A 16,502-nucleotide genomic window follows, 5' to 3' on the forward strand; every position below is an offset into this window, starting at 1 on the left:
TTTTCTTCTGTAGATAATCACAGTAACCGGAGTCAGTTTAAAAATGGGATAGTTCATTTTTCAAACTACTTGGACAGGTTTGCTTGCAAATAAAAAGTTTAAAGATGCTTTTTCTTTAAAAAAGTCATTGCTCATCAGAAGCCAACAATAATTACATTGTTTTGAGAAAGGTGGACATGTTGCAAAGATCCTTCCTATCCACCTTAATAATAGAAAGCTGTTGATCCAACCTTTCACGCTCAATATCACTACTTGCAGATTCTGCCAAATACAGTCATGTTTCCCGTATGCTTCAGTGTAGATCAGAACTTCAGTTTCCCAGGTCACCTTGAATACAATAAAATCCAAGCTGATAACTTCAAGTAGTATTTGTGTCTTATCAATGTCTTTCTACATACCCATTTTGCTCAGAAGGAATATTTCCATCCTACAGGAGAGCAGCATGTTTTATTCCTTGGCACATCTGTTTCTTATTCTTAAAGTACACGCTTCATCTGAGCTGAAAGTGTTAGCAACTTAATTTATGAAACACTCAGGGACATTAAGTATCTATAAATCCCCACTCAGCCCTTTATCAGGAAAAGCAGGGAAAGAATACATGGAGGAGAAACAGTGAAGAATCTAAGTGGCAGAGCATGTCTGATAATCTCAAATGCAATAGTTTTACATAAAGTAAGAACTGGCACTTTGTCACCTGTAAGTGATGTTAAAGAAGGCGAGATGAATTTTAAGACATTTTATTGTACAAAAGATGAGCTCTCCCCAAAACTGGAAGAGATTTTCTACAATTTTAAGAGTTTCATTCTGCAACTTGTGCTTCCACATGTTTTTCCAACAATACAAGATAAAAAGGCTCAGTAGTCCCGCTTTCTTCTTACCAGAAGTGCCAAACAAACCGTAGCTGTATCAAAAGCTGATGTTTACTCTTTATATTCCAAGAACTGCTGAAGTCTTTTCTTATGTTCTGTAGAGACTTGCACTGCACTAAAAACAAATACAGAACGTAAGATTTTGCATTAAATGTAGTACACCACAGAATAAAGCCTTCATGCCAAAACTAAGCGTACACTGAAATAAACAGCTACACTGAAGCTGAAATTTAGAAAACCCAGCTGTACAAAAAGCCTAGGTTCCAAGGAAGACACACAAAAAAGTAGGTATTAATCCTTAAAATTGTCAATTTCTCACCAGCTTCCACTACTAAAAGACACTTATCCCTAGAAACCTCATCTGTTTCTTTACCCATTTAATCATGGCATCATAGAATTTCCTGAGTTGGAAGGGACCCGCAAGGATCACTAAGTCCATCTCCTGACTGCACAGATAACAACCTAAAAACTAAACCCTGTGCCTGAGAGCTCTGCCCAAATGCTTCTTGAACTCTGGCAGCTTGGTGCCATGACCCCTGCCTCCGGAAGCCTGCTCAACCCAACCACCCTCTCAGATAAGAGGCTTTTCCTAACATCCAATCTGAACAATCCCTGATACAGCTTCATGAGCAATTGTGAACCTTACAAGATTGATTTAAATATGAAAGAATCTCTCAAAAGTTCCTGCAGTAACATTCCATTTAAAAATTTAGCAAGTGAAAAATGATGAAAAAAAAGTTCTTACTTTAAGTGTTCTCCAAAGACAGTGGTTATCCGGTACAGCGCTGTTTTCAAAGATGCTCTAAGTGCAAATCGTAGTGTTTTGTAGGATGTGTCCACCAGACTTCCTGAACTCCTAGGAGGTTTGCTAGAAACATGAGGCAGTTTGAAATGTCTGTCTACAACCTAATTGAGAAAAACATAGATGAGCTTACCTTGTCTGTTCAATTACTTCATAATAGAACTAGCAAGAAGTTTATTAAATAAAGCAAAAAAAAAAACCAAACCACAAGTTCCAACAAAACACCACCAAGACACAAAAATGTACTGGAAACCAAATCTGACCTTACATTTCCAGGCCATCAACATCAGCATACTATCAAGATTTATGAAATAAGATTCTCTGGTAAGGAGTCTTAAACGCTAAGCACAGCGGTACAAAACCAATTCTATTTTGTGTTTTATCTTGTTTCCTTCCAAAACATGGGAGGCGTTCCCTTCTCCTTCCCCTTAGTACCTCTTCTTGGAATAAGTGACTTACACTGAGAAGCTTTAATAACCTTAAAATCCTTTCCAAGAATCTCCATTAAGGAACTGTAAAATGACTGTATCAGAAAGACATGCAAAGCTTTGGAAACAAATCTGTTTTGTTTTTTTAAATACACATTTCCAAACATCACCAATTGGAGAGTTTGAGTAATGCCTTCGCATTGCTTTGTGATCTTATCTCCCATGGTTTGCAAAGCCTCCAAGTGCTCCAGATTGTATGAAGGATTCTATACAGCCAACTGAAGATGAAGTCCTAAGTAAGCTTAAAATGTAGGATATTTGATGCATCCCCAAAACAAGATGCTTGATTTAAAAAGTACTAAGTGCTCAGTTAAACATTTCAGTAAAAATGTACTTTCTGCTTCTACATTTTAAAGATCTCACAAGGTTTTTATCCAGCTGTTTCACAATGAAGATAGTGGCAAGTGGTTGTCTCCTTTAGATTAACTGAAGATGAGAAGCCATTTACAGCAGTGAGAACTTTAATGTTATGACTGGTCAGCACTGTCAAAATATAAAGTTAACAAAACTCCTCCTCTCATAAAGCTGTTCTGTGGTAAGGAAAAGTTAATGGTTTTCACCTCCTGAAGGGTCAGTAAAGTATTCAGGATAGCTGGCAGCGTAGTTTGAACAACTCCAAATTGGTCTTCAGTAAAGGAGGCTGCTACCAAATGAGACAGACCTTTTTGGGGAGAAAAAAAAAGTCTGCTATAATTACAGAATTCTCAACTTCTGAAGCATTAACAAAGATCACATTTTTCCTGAAGATTCTACTAACTTGCTGGAATTCCTAGGACCTACTGAAGCCAGACGACAGTTACCTCAGCTCTGGCTTGCTACAGGGCTAAATCACTCGTTGACTGCAGTACAATAGCTTGAGGTTAATGACAGGGGAAGAGAGATTATACATAAAGTAAGTTTTAAAAGAAGACTGGCTCCCCTTCTGCTCCTCTGATCAGAACTGTACCTGACATCAACCAAAAGACACGTGCTATTTCGCAATTCTAGAAATTCATGCAGAAATGTTTCCAGATTATTTAAATTTTTGTTCAGCTTGTACAAGAACTTTACTACTCTGAAGAGAAATTTGGATTTAGCTTTAAACCCCTTCTCATTTTGTTTATCATATTAAAAAGCATTGCAGCCTAGTTCTCCAATCCTTCTTAAAATACAACTGATACTTTCCACTCTTCTGCAAAACTGTATTTACGATCCCCATCTCCTGACTATATTTCTTGGCTCATTACCTTTGATCTGACACAAGCTGTCTCATCAGTCCATGAAACATCTAACCTAGGAAGAAGACTGGATTTCACTGTGCAAAAATAAAAAAGATTCTAAAAACACTGGTATTTGCCTTGACATTGAGACAAACAAACAAGAAAATCCTGTTGTGCAGCCACACACTCATTGTTCTTCTAGATCTCTCTGGACCACCTCTTCCAAATTATTTGTTAACTTACTACTCAAGTGCCTGCCTGCCTCCACACCCCTAGATAACAGAAAGACATTTTAAGAAGAAAACCTGCTGTAAAAAGAAAAAGTGAAGGTGATAAATGGGTTCACGTGGGAGAAAAGCCACAGAAATCAAATTCAGGAATTACTACCTCCGTGGAACAAACTAAAAGATTGTGCACGGGATTTCAAAACTGACAAGTGAATGAGATCTTTATTCATGCTACAGAAATGCCGTCATATTTTTATCAAAACAGATTCAAAGTTTTCACAGAGACCCAAAAATCCGGAACCAGATAATTCTAGCTGTTGTAGTGCCATGAACCAAAGGAGCAGAAAAGCTGGGAACAGAAATTGCTTACCTTCCAATGCCCAAATGTGCATCTGGGCATCAGAGAAAACAGCTTGGATGGAGGCTTCCGGATGCTGAGAAGAAATCAAAGCATTCTAAGTGCACTATCTAGAAGTATCACCAGAACTGCAGGTTTCAATTAAACATTACATATTTCATAGGTTCACGTGACTCTCCTCAGAAAAGATCTGCAAAGCTGACAAATTTCAGAGAATGCCCAGAGAAACGTGATCTTTCAATAAACCAAAGTTCTTCTGGGGTGGGAGCTGCCCACAAAGCTCTAGCTAGAAGTAAAAATTCCAAAAGAGAAAGTATATTAGCTACCTAGTTTTCAAGGGCTAAATAAGCAATGTAATCCCTCCACATCTATTTCATGACCTTGTTTGACTCAGTCTCTATTCTAGTCTAACTGACCAGAAAACACTGCTGTACATGAATAATTCTCACATGCACAGAAGATATCTGCATACAAAAATATGATATTTTCTTGAAGGAAACACTGAAACCTATAAAAACAAAGACCTACAGTAGAGGGGAGTTGTTCTGTAAAGCTTAACTAAGTTATTGTTCAATTTGGTTAAGAGAAACACTTAACTGTGATTTTAGTGTAAAATCTAAACTGAACTTGCACAGTGTAAATGTTCACCTGAAAGGCAGTAGTAATATTAGTACCAATATTTCAGGAGAAATTCCCAGAAATCCAGCTACCTTTTTTCCCCACAAAGGAAAACTATAAAGCATTCACTTGGTACACCAGCCTGGCAAAATGCCATTAACTGAATTCTAACCTTAACGAGAGGCCATACCATCTAGCAGTCAGTATACTGAGATAATTACATTTTTTAATTCTCCATTGTGTTTTACTACTTCATGATACTTTAAGCAAAACACAGCTTACAAACAGCCTAGCTTAAACAAATACTGTTATTTCTTTTTTAATACAGGCATAGGACAGTCCTGCTTCAAATATCACAGTAAAACAGTTCTGTACTTATGGAAAACCTTAGATTAGAAAAAAGAACTTCCGAATCACAGAACTGCAGGGGTCGGAAGGGACCTCAAGAGATTGAGCCCAACCCCCCTGCTAAAGCAGGTACCCTGCAATAGGTCACTCAGGTAGGTGTCCAGCCAGGTCTTGAGTATCTCCATAAAAGGAGACTCCACCACCTCTCTGGGCAACCTGGTCCAGTGCTGTGTCACCTTTACCATAAAGAAGTTACTTCACATGTTTGTGCGGAACTTCCTGCGTTCAAGTTCTAGGCCATTACTCCTTGTCCTATCGCTACGCACCACCGAGAAGAACCCGGTTTCATTCCTTTGCTTCCCACCTCGCTTCAGATATTTATAAACATTTATCAGATCTCCCCTCTGTCTTCTTTTCCCCAGGCTCAACAGACCCAGGTTCCTCAACCTTTCCTCATAAGGAGATGCTCGAGGCCCTTTGCCATCTCTGTGGCCCTCCACTGGACTCCATCTAAGAGATCCCTGTCTTTTTTGAACTGGGGAGCCCAGAAATGGACAGAATATTCTAAATCATTACTATATGTAAAAGACACACAGTGCCACAGCAGATCTCATATGTTCATGCATTTCTAGACCATGCTGCTCACTCATAAGACATACGATCATGACTACCTTGCTGAAGAAATACATGATCAGCACTCGTCTTGATAAGAAGTTTTTTATCTGAAAAGAAACAGAAGATGAAAAACAATGTATCTATCAGAAGGCACGCGAAGTTAAGCCTCCTCACCTCTACCATCTTTTCACAGTAAAACGGAATTGGGTGTGAAGGGGAATATGTTTTGTTAAGTTGTGTAAGCTAACTGAAGGAGGAAGTATTCATTTAAAAAAAAAAAATGAAGAGTTCTTTCAGTAGAGAGAACACCTAAGCTGTATTGGCTGTACCCAATCCGTGCTGCAACTTTTACTCTACCTGTTCTTGCTTGTTCTGGAGCCATGTGTAAATAAAACTTGGCTGTACTGCCTCACTGCCAACTCTTGCAACAGAGAGCACTGGGAAGGATTCATGGTGGGAACCATTCATTTGCAGACCTACAAGAGAAATACAGCCTCTTCAGAAAACTGGTTGCTGTCACTTTCAATCTTAAGAATACAGATCTCTACTGGCAACTACATCTGTGACTACAAGGATAAGAACAAGTGTAGTGGAAAAGTCTCTACCTGAACCTGACGTCCACAGCTTTGGTCCCCTGCGCATGATGTGAGGACTCTGGACTGATCCGTGCCAAGGAGAGTTTAAATCCAGAATTCCCGCCTTGCAATTTAAAGCAGGTGAACTGAAAGGTGAACCAATATCAGACCCAGGCGATGCCTTTAAAGGCATTAAGGATGATTTAACCAGGGAAGACATGGCAGCTCTAGGAATAACATTAGACCTCTGTAACTGGAAAGGGATATCTTCTGCCACCGCAGCTCCTAACGACAGAAACACACTGCACGTAAGCAAACATGCTGTCAAGAAATGGGTTTGTTATTTGATTGCTACTTCAACAACTTCTGTGTTGTCAAGAGTTTTCATTTGATCTTGCAAAGAAGTACATATCAACACGAGTATGAAGTGTTTTAAATGTTCTTTCCACTTGTTCTTGAATTGATGATGGATTTCCTGAACCACTCTCTCCTTTTGCTAGCTAGCATTATAATGCATTGGTACGTACCATCATAAAGCATGCTTTCAGTATTTCTAGTATTAGGACTAGAAAACAAGGCTACTTAAGGACAGTTCCTAAACAAGAACGGCAGTACTTTCTGATTGGTGTATAAGAAACATGTCAGCCACAAATTCCAAGGGAACAGCAGAACGAGAAATTCACCTCTGACGTGAATGTTCCCAGGACAGGAGTACACTTGTGTCCTAGGCACTGACTGTTAAGGGATTCAGTTACCTGGCAGCCCTTGTGCTAACATAGCTCTGCTGCCAGGAACGATGCCTAAGTCCAGCATGTGCAACACCTGAAATGCTTGCCAGCTGCATGCAGCTTGAGACTCAAACCAGCTCTTCTATTTCTACCATGATACTCAGTGAACCACATGAATATGCTCAAAGTCCTTATAAAAACAAAAGGAAAACTAATCTTGTCACCTTAAGGTAACCAAAAGAGCAGCTATGCAAGTTACAAAGCATCTCCTGGCAAAGCTTACAGTTCTTAGGTTCAGGCATATTCTAAAACTCTAATAATTACTTAATTAGTGCAATTGTGGAAAACCATACTGCATCAAATATAACATCATGCAAAGTAAACAAAGTAAGCACACACTTCTGAAACTTTCCATTTGTTCTGGGGATTGAAATGAAATGGGGGAGGGGGGACTTCCTTTTTAAATGTTTCCAATTATTTCCAGAACCCTCCCCCAGCTCATTTTTCCATACAACTTAATTCAGATTACACAGGTACAATAGTCTATTGGCATTCCCATGCTTTACAAAGTGTTATGAGCATTTCCTCACAAACCTGGAGTCTGCGGAGATACTTTCATCTCTCCCACTTGCTGCTTTGCTCTCCCATTTGCTGCTGCAGCTTCCTGCTGTGCAATCAGCCTCTGGGTCAGATCAGTGAGAAGACTCAAACACTCCCTTGATATCGCAGTCCAGTTGTGTGGGTGCCCACCTAGCAGCATTCACACAAAAGGGAAATGCAGTAGGTATGTTTGATCTCCATGTTATCCTCATATCTATTCTAACAGTGCACATTTGCTCTCAGGGTAAGCTTCAAAGGCCATAGCACCATTCCATTTCTAAAAAGCCACAGTGTGTTTTTACTGTAGCAGTTTATTTATATTGAAAGGAAGATGAAAACATGGACAGATTCTACCCTACTGTCAATTAATAACCCTACAAGACTTCAGTGAAACCCATTAAGCAAGCAGGAAATGAGCAGTTTGGTCCATCAGATTTGAAATCTACTAAAATGAACAGAGTGATATCAATGGAGATGGTAAACACTTTAGAAGTTGTGCAAACATTAGAAATCCTAATGAGGAGTAACAAAGTTTTTGAAGGTTTCTAGGCAGTCTCAACTGCCCTTCTCTGCTATATCTTCATATACAGCAAGAGGCTCGTATACTAAATGAAATCATGGCCTTTGCTTGCTTTCACAACTCTAGTGGTGACCCACTAATTATGCTCAATTTAACCTCACATCTGAACATTGGGCTTACACTCATGTGTTGGATTATTCAGTTTAGGTTATTTGGTAGGTGATGTCAGGAGAACCTTGCTTTCAATACTTTAAGGCCTATGTTTCCTCATGGCTGTCATTTAAACCAAAAACAGGGACTAATATTTATTGAGTAGATGAAACAACGTGAACTAAGAACTAAGAGAACTAAGAACATCCTTTTGGAAAAGGCATCACAGGGACACTTTTTCTTATGAGGCCTCATAGCTTACATAGCATACATCACAGCCGTTAAAAAAAAACTCTCCAAAGCATTTGGCAAACATTTAATTAAAAAAAATCAACATGAGCTAGCTCCTACCTGGCTGGCTAAGGCTGAAGACTTCCTGACGTCGAACAGGAGAATATTGGGAAAGTAACATCAAGTCCTGTAAGGCTAAAAACTACAAGGAAAGGAAAGTGTTTTCACAAATGCAAAGTCCAAGAAGGTTCCTTAAAAACTGTTGTTATCCATATAAATGCAATTCTAACAAAGACCAAGTTTACACAGACTAAGACAAGCCATGAGATGAGGAAAAAAGAAAAAAAAAAAAGAGGCAAAAGACTGCACATATCCCCTGAACCAGTTTGGACAGGGCTGCTGAGCAGAGCTTCAGAAAACTTTACTGATATATTCTTTCCTTGAAGCTAAAGAAAACCTAGGACTTTTTTTTTTATTCAGTTTTCACAGCTAACAACTCTGAGAGCAAGAGCTCAAGTCTAAAGAACAAATTGTTTCTGCAAGCCAGAGCTCATCTGCAATGTGCCAACAGCACAAAGCCTAATATTGCTTTTTCACATGATTCAGTAATTAATGTGGCAGACCAACGATAACCAGATTTCCCTCACTATGCAAGATCCAATTATAAATTAGACACTTCAGTCTAATTCATAATCTCAGCGGTTACTAACTCTGCTGTGCTTGATTCTTCCTCACAGATCCTTTGATAATGCACAGAGCTTACAGTAGGCTGCAATTCATTCGAATCCCATTTTATCTCTAGCCTTATCAGAGATCTGTATAATCATTAAATATGGATCTTCCATGTGGAGAACAGTGTTATTTTTTATTTACATAATACTTTTTATATGAGGTCTTCAATTCTTGATTATTATAAACACTAAGTTCTATTAATGTCTAACACAGCTAGACCAAAATTACTCTTACCAAATTATTGTTTACCAAAGTGGAATGACAAAAAGTGTTATTAACCTTTTATTTTAGCATCATTACAAACTAATGTAGTTGTTGCAGACATACATCTCACCCTCACCTCTGAAGGAGTCTGTCTTCAGCCTAGAAGTAGTATAGCATGGCGAGCTCCAGCAGATGTCACTACTAAACAAGTTTTCACCATTAAGCATGACTGGCCTGGCTTCCTCTGAGTTCACAGGCAGCTTTTTAAAGAACTAGCAGCAGTTTCTCTAGCTGCTACACAGCAGATCATAATTTGAGAATCACCTTCCCTGCACACACCGAGCTGGGAAGACTGTGGAAATGCAATTACCTTTATAATAAGTGGAGGGTTGCTGCTTAAGATTTTAGGCAGGCATTGGTCTGTCTCCTCAGCAAAAGTTGGCTGAACAGGAAAGTGATGCGTCTAAATAGAAACATCAGATGTTGTGTTATGCAGTACAAAACATGAGGAAAAAAAAGCTTAACAGAACACATCTGAGCTGGTGCTTGTCAGAGGAATTATGGACTAGAAAAGCACATACCCAACTGCTTCAACTTGATATAAAGTAGCTTGAAATTTCTAACAGAAGCAACGATAAAAACAAACAAACATACAACAAAGGCCACTCCTCACATTTAAAACCGAGCTCTTAGAAAATCCAGCTACATTTATCTTGAAATGCCTTCCATGTACTCATACAGCTGGGCAAATCATACGCAGTTAGATTTCTATCATAACGATAACTGGGAGAAAATCTAACGATACCACACCCAAAAATAATAAGTTCCAGCACTGTCATGTCTCTTTTACAGTGTGACCAATCCAATGAAAAGCTGAGGGGTTCTTTTATTAAATAATGAAATATTTTAGAATTCTTCTCCTACACTGTTTTGTTGATAAACTAAGAAAGTCTTAATCGTGATATTCATATTCTGTGTTTTAACAGAATTCATTTCTGTTCTCATGGCTATGATGTTTAAAATATAAATAGCTGCTCATATTGTGTCAAGTACTGCATATTTTTAATACCATTTAACATGAATCAGTTTGGGCACAGGCTTTGTCAGTTTATTTGTTCTGTGTCACCAAATTCATATTACACATCATCACTTTTTCCCTCTTCCCCAGCTGCAACACTGAAATTTACAATAGCAATTGCTTTCAAAGGGTTAACAAAGTAACTGCGTGGAACTGATGTAAGTTACTGATTCTTTACTGCCTTTTCCTCGTCACCCCCAATGCTCCCCACTCCCACTACCCCCATAACCAGTCTCAGATTGATATTCTAATGTGATTCATTATATATTTAAATGGTCTTTTTTTAGCCATATTAATTTGTAACAGTGATTGAATGAAAACGCAAAAATGTATTAATTCCCAAGGCTGCTTGAAGTCTATTTTAATACTGCAGCCTGAACTCTATTAACACGTCTCTTCTTCGGAGAACTGTGTACTTGGATGCTTTGTTGAAATCTGAGATTTCCAGAGCTTAGCTTGCAGAACATTGACCACCTTTTGTTATCTTTTCTGTTGATAAATTGGACTGAGAGAGAGTTTCTGGATATTATCTTCTCACATAACCTGCAGGTGTGTGTCACAAGTTCTTCCTTTTTAGAAAGAAAGCATTATCAGTGAAACACTGTTATACCTTCAGCATTGTCACAGCATACCAACCTCTGTAGCATAGATCCTGAAGAACAACCATGCAATGTACCAGGTAACCAGAAGAAACACACCAGACAACCAGGCATGGTAAAATAAGGAGAGATCCAATAGGCCAGACAGAGTGTCAAGAGGATGCAATTTACTGCAAATAAACCAAGAAGATAAAAGTGTTTTCATTACGGAAGACATCCATAGTAAGCTGCTTATTGGTTTATTTGTTTGTTTTCCAAAAAGTTCCATAAAGATGTTACGAGATCACACCTCTTTAATCTTCTAGTAGCAGTGATTAGATGAAATTAAAATTAATGAAATTAAGGAAAAAGCTAAATGAAATAAATGACTACAATCACAACTTCAGTCAATCAGGGTATTAAAAGCTCCCACTTCCCTATTTGAAGAGGAATCACAGTGATATATAAAAACATCCTAAAGACACAGAATTGGATAAAAAACACAAATGAGATCTGGAGAGAACACCCTCTCAAATATGTCCGTTTTTCAGAGATGAAGGCTATCAAAGAGGGTTTCTTAATGCCTAGCTACAATTTGGCTCTTACCAGGGGGCTGCTGGCCCACGTGGGGTTTATGTCAGAAGCCTCCAATGCTCCCCATGTTCTGGGGGAGGCAAGGAACAGAGAGAGCCCTACTACACACAGAGAACCAGTTGCTAAGCTGGACTACCTTAGCAAAGGCAGCTGTTGGCAATATTCTCCTCCAAGTTTTCAGCACGATGTACTACCCACCTGTCTATACGAAGATCCATTGTGGTACTTATCCACATCTTTGGGATATAACCTAGGGGACAAAAAAACATAAACACAACACTGAAGCAAGTAAAACACAGGCAAACATGTACGCAACAGGGCAACAAGAAGATCAAAGTAGAATGCATATATAAAGACCAAGAATGGCCTTGTAACACACGTGTGCAAGAAAACAATCTGCCTTTGGGTTTTCTCTCTTTTGTTTCTTAAAAAACAGGAATGAGAGAATAGGAGAAAAAAGGAGCCAGGACAGCAACTACATGGTGAGAGATGCTGCTCGAGTTTTATCACTAGCTTCTCAGCATTGGAATATTTCTATTTCTTCTCTAACAGAAGAGAGTTAATAGTAATTTAATATTCATTTTCAGGCAGCAGCAGAGCGCTTTTAAAGATATAGAAGAAACCAATATTGAAACAGCCCAGTGGAAAACAGTAAAAGTGTGCTAGAGCTTTTTCATCACTTAAGAGTATAACTACAACCCTAATATAAAAGAAACCTCACTGATTTTTATCCAGCCCAAGCCAGTTGTGCCCATCAACAGATTTTATCATTATCATTTTAAGGAACAAACTTAGATTCTCCTGGAAGGGGGGCAAACTGCCTTTTTCTCCCCAATTTTCTCCAAACAACATCAACTGCACTTGGCAATAAAGCCAAAGTGCTCATTTTTGCTTAGAAATAGTAAGACACAGTGGCAGTACATACACAGAAGTTATACCCACTGCCAGTATTTCAGGTTCAGCTCTGAGACTATTCCTAACACCAGGCAATGGAAGGAGCAAGCCAAGGCACAGCAATGTTTACTCGTGACAAAAAAGAGAGTTAAAAAAAAAAAGGAATATAAGTTCCAAATGAAAACAAAATTCTTCAACTACATTTTGTTTCCAGGTTGAGAGTCTTTTTACCCAGATCAGAACTGACATACAAACTCTCCAATGCTAGCTGGCCAGGGCTTGGTAGCTCCTCCGACATGCAAGTTAGTTCACAGCTGCCTGCCGTGGAATTTCCTTCCAAGAAGAGAACACCAGAAACAATCCCCTGGAGGAGGATCAATGTTTTGGCACAGTATCCAAAAACACAGACTTCAGATTAGAAAACTATTGTTCCCAGTTGTCTTCTTAGAAAACTGGGATGTTCTTACTCATGTAATGTTACCAACTAGGTGAGAAATTCCTATATAAGGTGTTAACCTCTTTGGAAAAAGAGAGATTTCTCACATGCTACCCAAAATTCTGTAGGGCTTTAAGAATTAATACCAGCATACAAACTGTGCCCCTTCTCACTAACTTCTAGAGAGTTACTTGTCTTTATTTGTTTAATTAAGTGCACACGCCTCCAGCAAGCAATTAGAGAGGCTGAAAAAGCAGTGTAAATTACCTGACTAAAACAAAGGAATTCAAAATACAGAAATTCAAACATTGGAGAACTTCACAAATGCTTACCAAAGAAGTAATAGGCAACACAGAAGTTTCTAACCAAATACAGTGATTCCACACAACTGTGTTTAACGAGGAGAGGCAAAGATCTTCTGAAACGTAAGTACTTGTATTGCTAAAAACAGAAACAAAAGTTGAATATTCTGCATTCAGAACAAACTGGCGAAACGGTTAAAAAAATTTCTTTAAAGCTGCTTCAAAATCTGTGGCCTAGACAAATTAAAACTAATTAGGTTAAGGCAGAGCCAGGTGTCCTGCCTAATACTGGCCAATTCTATTGATGTACAATCATCTCCAGTTTTCACTGATTTTCTTGTAGTAGTATGAAAATGGAGGGAAGGGAGAAGTGACTGCGTGCAATAGGAGACAGCAATAAAAAGTCATTTAATGCCAACCAAACAACAAACAAAAAATAAGGTACATTTCACCGACTAGAGTTCAGTTGGACTGACAAGTAATCAGACAAGCATGAGTTATGCTGTCAGTTCAAGCAAAAAAAAACAGCGTAACACTGATGCCTTCCTCTGTACAAATGACATCTTTCCAAAAGAACAAAGCACCTGTCTGACACTACAGGCCAATCACACCAAAGCAATTTTGCTTTTTACCCAGCTAAGTTGCATTAAAAGAAAAAAGGATTAAGATATTTTAAGAATGTAAAAAAATAAAAACAAAAAACATTGCCTACAGCATTGCTAAAATGATGCTTGATTTGATGATAAATGGAATGATCCTAGACCAAGTTAAATGATTTCTGTTCATACAACCAACTCTGCTTAGAGACACACTGCCAGATTTGTTGTACTTTGTAAATGCAAGAATCGTACAGTCTGTGGCTGCTGCAAAGCTATGGGAACAGGAGAAATATTTCTGGGCTGCATTTCACAAATCAGCCCTCACTCTCCCTCTGCTAGATTTCTGCAGAACTGCTAGAGCCCCCTCCAGAGGGATCAGTTTCATAGTAGTAAGCACACAAATTAGCTCTAGATGCCGAGTTTAAGCATAACTCACTATGCTCTGCTGACTTGAAAAAATCTGGTACTCCATCACAACTGATACATTTGTGTTTGCTTGTTTGAAAACAATTATTTAAAAGCCCTTGGGATTTTCAGCTTTTAGGTAACCTTTATTGCTAGTTCCTGATGTTAATAACCAGTTTGTGTACGCTGCCACTTTCCTGCAGTTCACCTTCTGCAGCAGTCCACCTTAGCCAGCTTTGAGTGTGCAACACAGGGCCTGCAGCACTCTGCATCTCTGTGTTTGTTTGAAAGAGGTCGAGCAGGAAGAAGGAAGGTGAACGTTACTGGCACTGAAGCATATACTCAGTTTAATTTGCTAGTAAAAGCTTGCCAGCTGACAGCTAGTACTGCCATATTCAAAAATATAAACAATCAAGCCTATTTCTTAATAATTGTTTTGCTTAGATATCTTTCTGCAAAGATGCATAAAACCTCTTACCTGTATGATTGGGAACGGCAAATAATTCATATTGTTAATAAGATATAAGAGACTGTAACAGTATCCCATGAAAGCACCAGAAAGTAGAAAAAAGAGGTGGTATTCATTTAGGCACATCTGAGGAACACCATCATCGAGGCTAAAAGAAAGAGAAAACTTAATATTAATTGATTTTTTTTTTTAATCCAACATTTGGAATTCAGATGAGAAATAGTTCACTTCTACTCTCCCGATCCATACGCGTGATGGTATCTCAGCATGTACAACTCCCATTACTTATTTCTGTAGCTTATGCATGAGGATACTTCTGATATTTAGTAAGTAAGGCACATCACCACAGAATTAGTTCAAATGACAACCAGCCTGTCAACCTTCCACTGACAACCCCAACAATTCAGTTGTTCTGGGTTTTCGGCCCAGTTATTTCCCCATGCATTATGGTATTTCTACGTTACAGCATTTCCTAGCCTTTATTAAAAAATATCAACACATACTTGCTCATTTTTTAACAGCACCCAAATTTTAGTCTCTTGCATAAAAAAAAAAAGGCCATCAGTACATACTTCCACAACAGAAGCTCTTTCCATAACTTATCCTTAACACACAGAAATAGTTACCTTTCTGAAATTGTGCAGGGCACAGCAAGAAATTGGAACTTCCCTTTTGTCATAACTGCAGCGCACCAAGCAACCAACATTCCCATTATAGCATGAGCAACTGAATGGACAACTTGCTGAGGGTGAATTATTTTTCCTATCAGCGCTAATCGAGAGCATGGGATCGATGGCACAACTGTAAACAAAAGCCAGAAGTGAATTTTCATTTGCTATTCATAAAACTCCTCATTAAAAAAAAAAAAAAGCCACTGGCACCAAAGAACTTTCCAGCTGGAACTGGTCACCAGATACAGAAAGCAATGCAGACAACCTTAGCCATGAAGTATGCACAAATCTGGACTGCCTCTCCCGCTGCTATCTGAGTCCCCTCCTGACTCAAACCCACTGTTTTCACACCCTCTCTTGGTCACTGCAGCAGTGACTAAATACAAACTGCTACCTCAGCTTAGAAATAACTTTTACGTGCTGCCTACATTAATTAAAAGGAAATTTGCAAGAGGTGAATACAAATCTCTTACACGCCCATCCGATTTATAACCGGTATCACAGCTTCAGGAGCGCACGCAACCCACCTGCATAAAACTCAACGTTGAAGACGCTTATTACCAGTATCACCACAGACATAAGAAGGACGCAAAAGACGACATGTGAAGTATATAAATCATCGAAAGATTCTAAAAGAAAGAAAAGAGACAATTATCTCTCAGAAGACTACAGTAACAAACAACCCCGGCTAGGAAGACCCGCCGCTGAGGAAGCCTGAGGAAGAAGGGCGGGCGACGCGCTGGGCACGTACCGGAGAGCCAGCGCAGCGGGCGCAGGGGCTGGATGCCGCTGAGGAGGACGAAGGCCGCGGTGCAGACCGGGAGCAGCAGCACGGACCAGGCGACGGCGGCCGCCAGCCTCCAGCCCAGCACCTGAGGAAGAGGCGGCGTGAGGGTGAGAAGGGCGTGGGGAAGGGGAGGGAGGAGCGGGGGGAAGAGGTGGCGGCAGCGCCGCGCTCACCTGGCGGAGCAGGGCCCGCTGCCGGCCCGCCGCCGCCGTCTCCATACCGGGTCCGGCGCCGTTCAAAGTCTCCGCCGCCCAACGGCCGCCTCCCGTACGCCACTTCCGGCGCAAGCACGCGGGAAGCCCGGGGCAGCCAATAGGAAGCGCGCGAGGCCCGCTTTCCCCGCCCACCCCGACAGGATGCGGCGCGGACGCGCAGCGCAGGGAGAACTGCGAGTCCCGGCGCGCCCCGCGCGGCGGAGGCGGAGA

General features: G+C 39.8%; 1 protein-coding gene across 2 annotated transcripts; it reads right to left on the bottom strand.

The window, feature by feature from the left end:
• Positions 722-16,501, bottom strand: NDC1 (NDC1 transmembrane nucleoporin). Of its 2 annotated transcripts, none has more exons than XM_021404413.1 (18): positions 16,251-16,501; positions 16,042-16,162; positions 15,818-15,919; positions 15,246-15,420; positions 14,629-14,767; positions 13,177-13,285; positions 11,713-11,764; positions 10,979-11,111; positions 9,635-9,727; positions 8,449-8,530; positions 7,422-7,577; positions 6,130-6,384; positions 5,882-6,000; positions 5,581-5,631; positions 3,956-4,019; positions 2,720-2,820; positions 1,615-1,775; positions 722-984 (listed from the first exon to the last, which is right to left on the bottom strand). In XM_021404413.1, exons 1-18 carry the CDS (start codon positions 16,293-16,295, stop codon positions 921-923), a joined length of 2,022 nt encoding a protein of 673 aa, XP_021260088.1. In that variant the 5' UTR covers positions 16,296-16,501; the 3' UTR covers positions 722-920. The 2 variants fall into 2 exon arrangements, with proteins under 2 accessions (XP_021260088.1, XP_021260087.1); XM_021404412.1 differs by having other exon boundaries at positions 16,298-16,358.

The sequence above is a fragment of the Numida meleagris genome, chromosome 7, assembly GCF_002078875.1.
Source record: "Numida meleagris isolate 19003 breed g44 Domestic line chromosome 7, NumMel1.0, whole genome shotgun sequence".
NCBI lineage: Eukaryota > Metazoa > Chordata > Aves > Galliformes > Numididae > Numida > Numida meleagris.

Bases quoted from the DNA above. Each gene is read 5' to 3' on its own strand.
- NDC1 (XM_021404413.1), bottom strand. From the start codon at position 16,295: ATGGAGACGGCGGCGGCGGGCCGGCAGCGGGCCCTGCTCCGCCAG. The intron at 11,112-11,712 runs GTGGGTAGTACA...GTTTATTTGCAG, and splicing joins ATGGATCTTCGTATAGACAG to TAAATTGCATCCTCTTGACA. The intron at 6,385-7,421 runs GTTTGTGAGGAA...TTCTGTCGTTAG, and splicing joins AGTATCTCCGCAGACTCCAG to GAGCTGCGGTGGCAGAAGAT.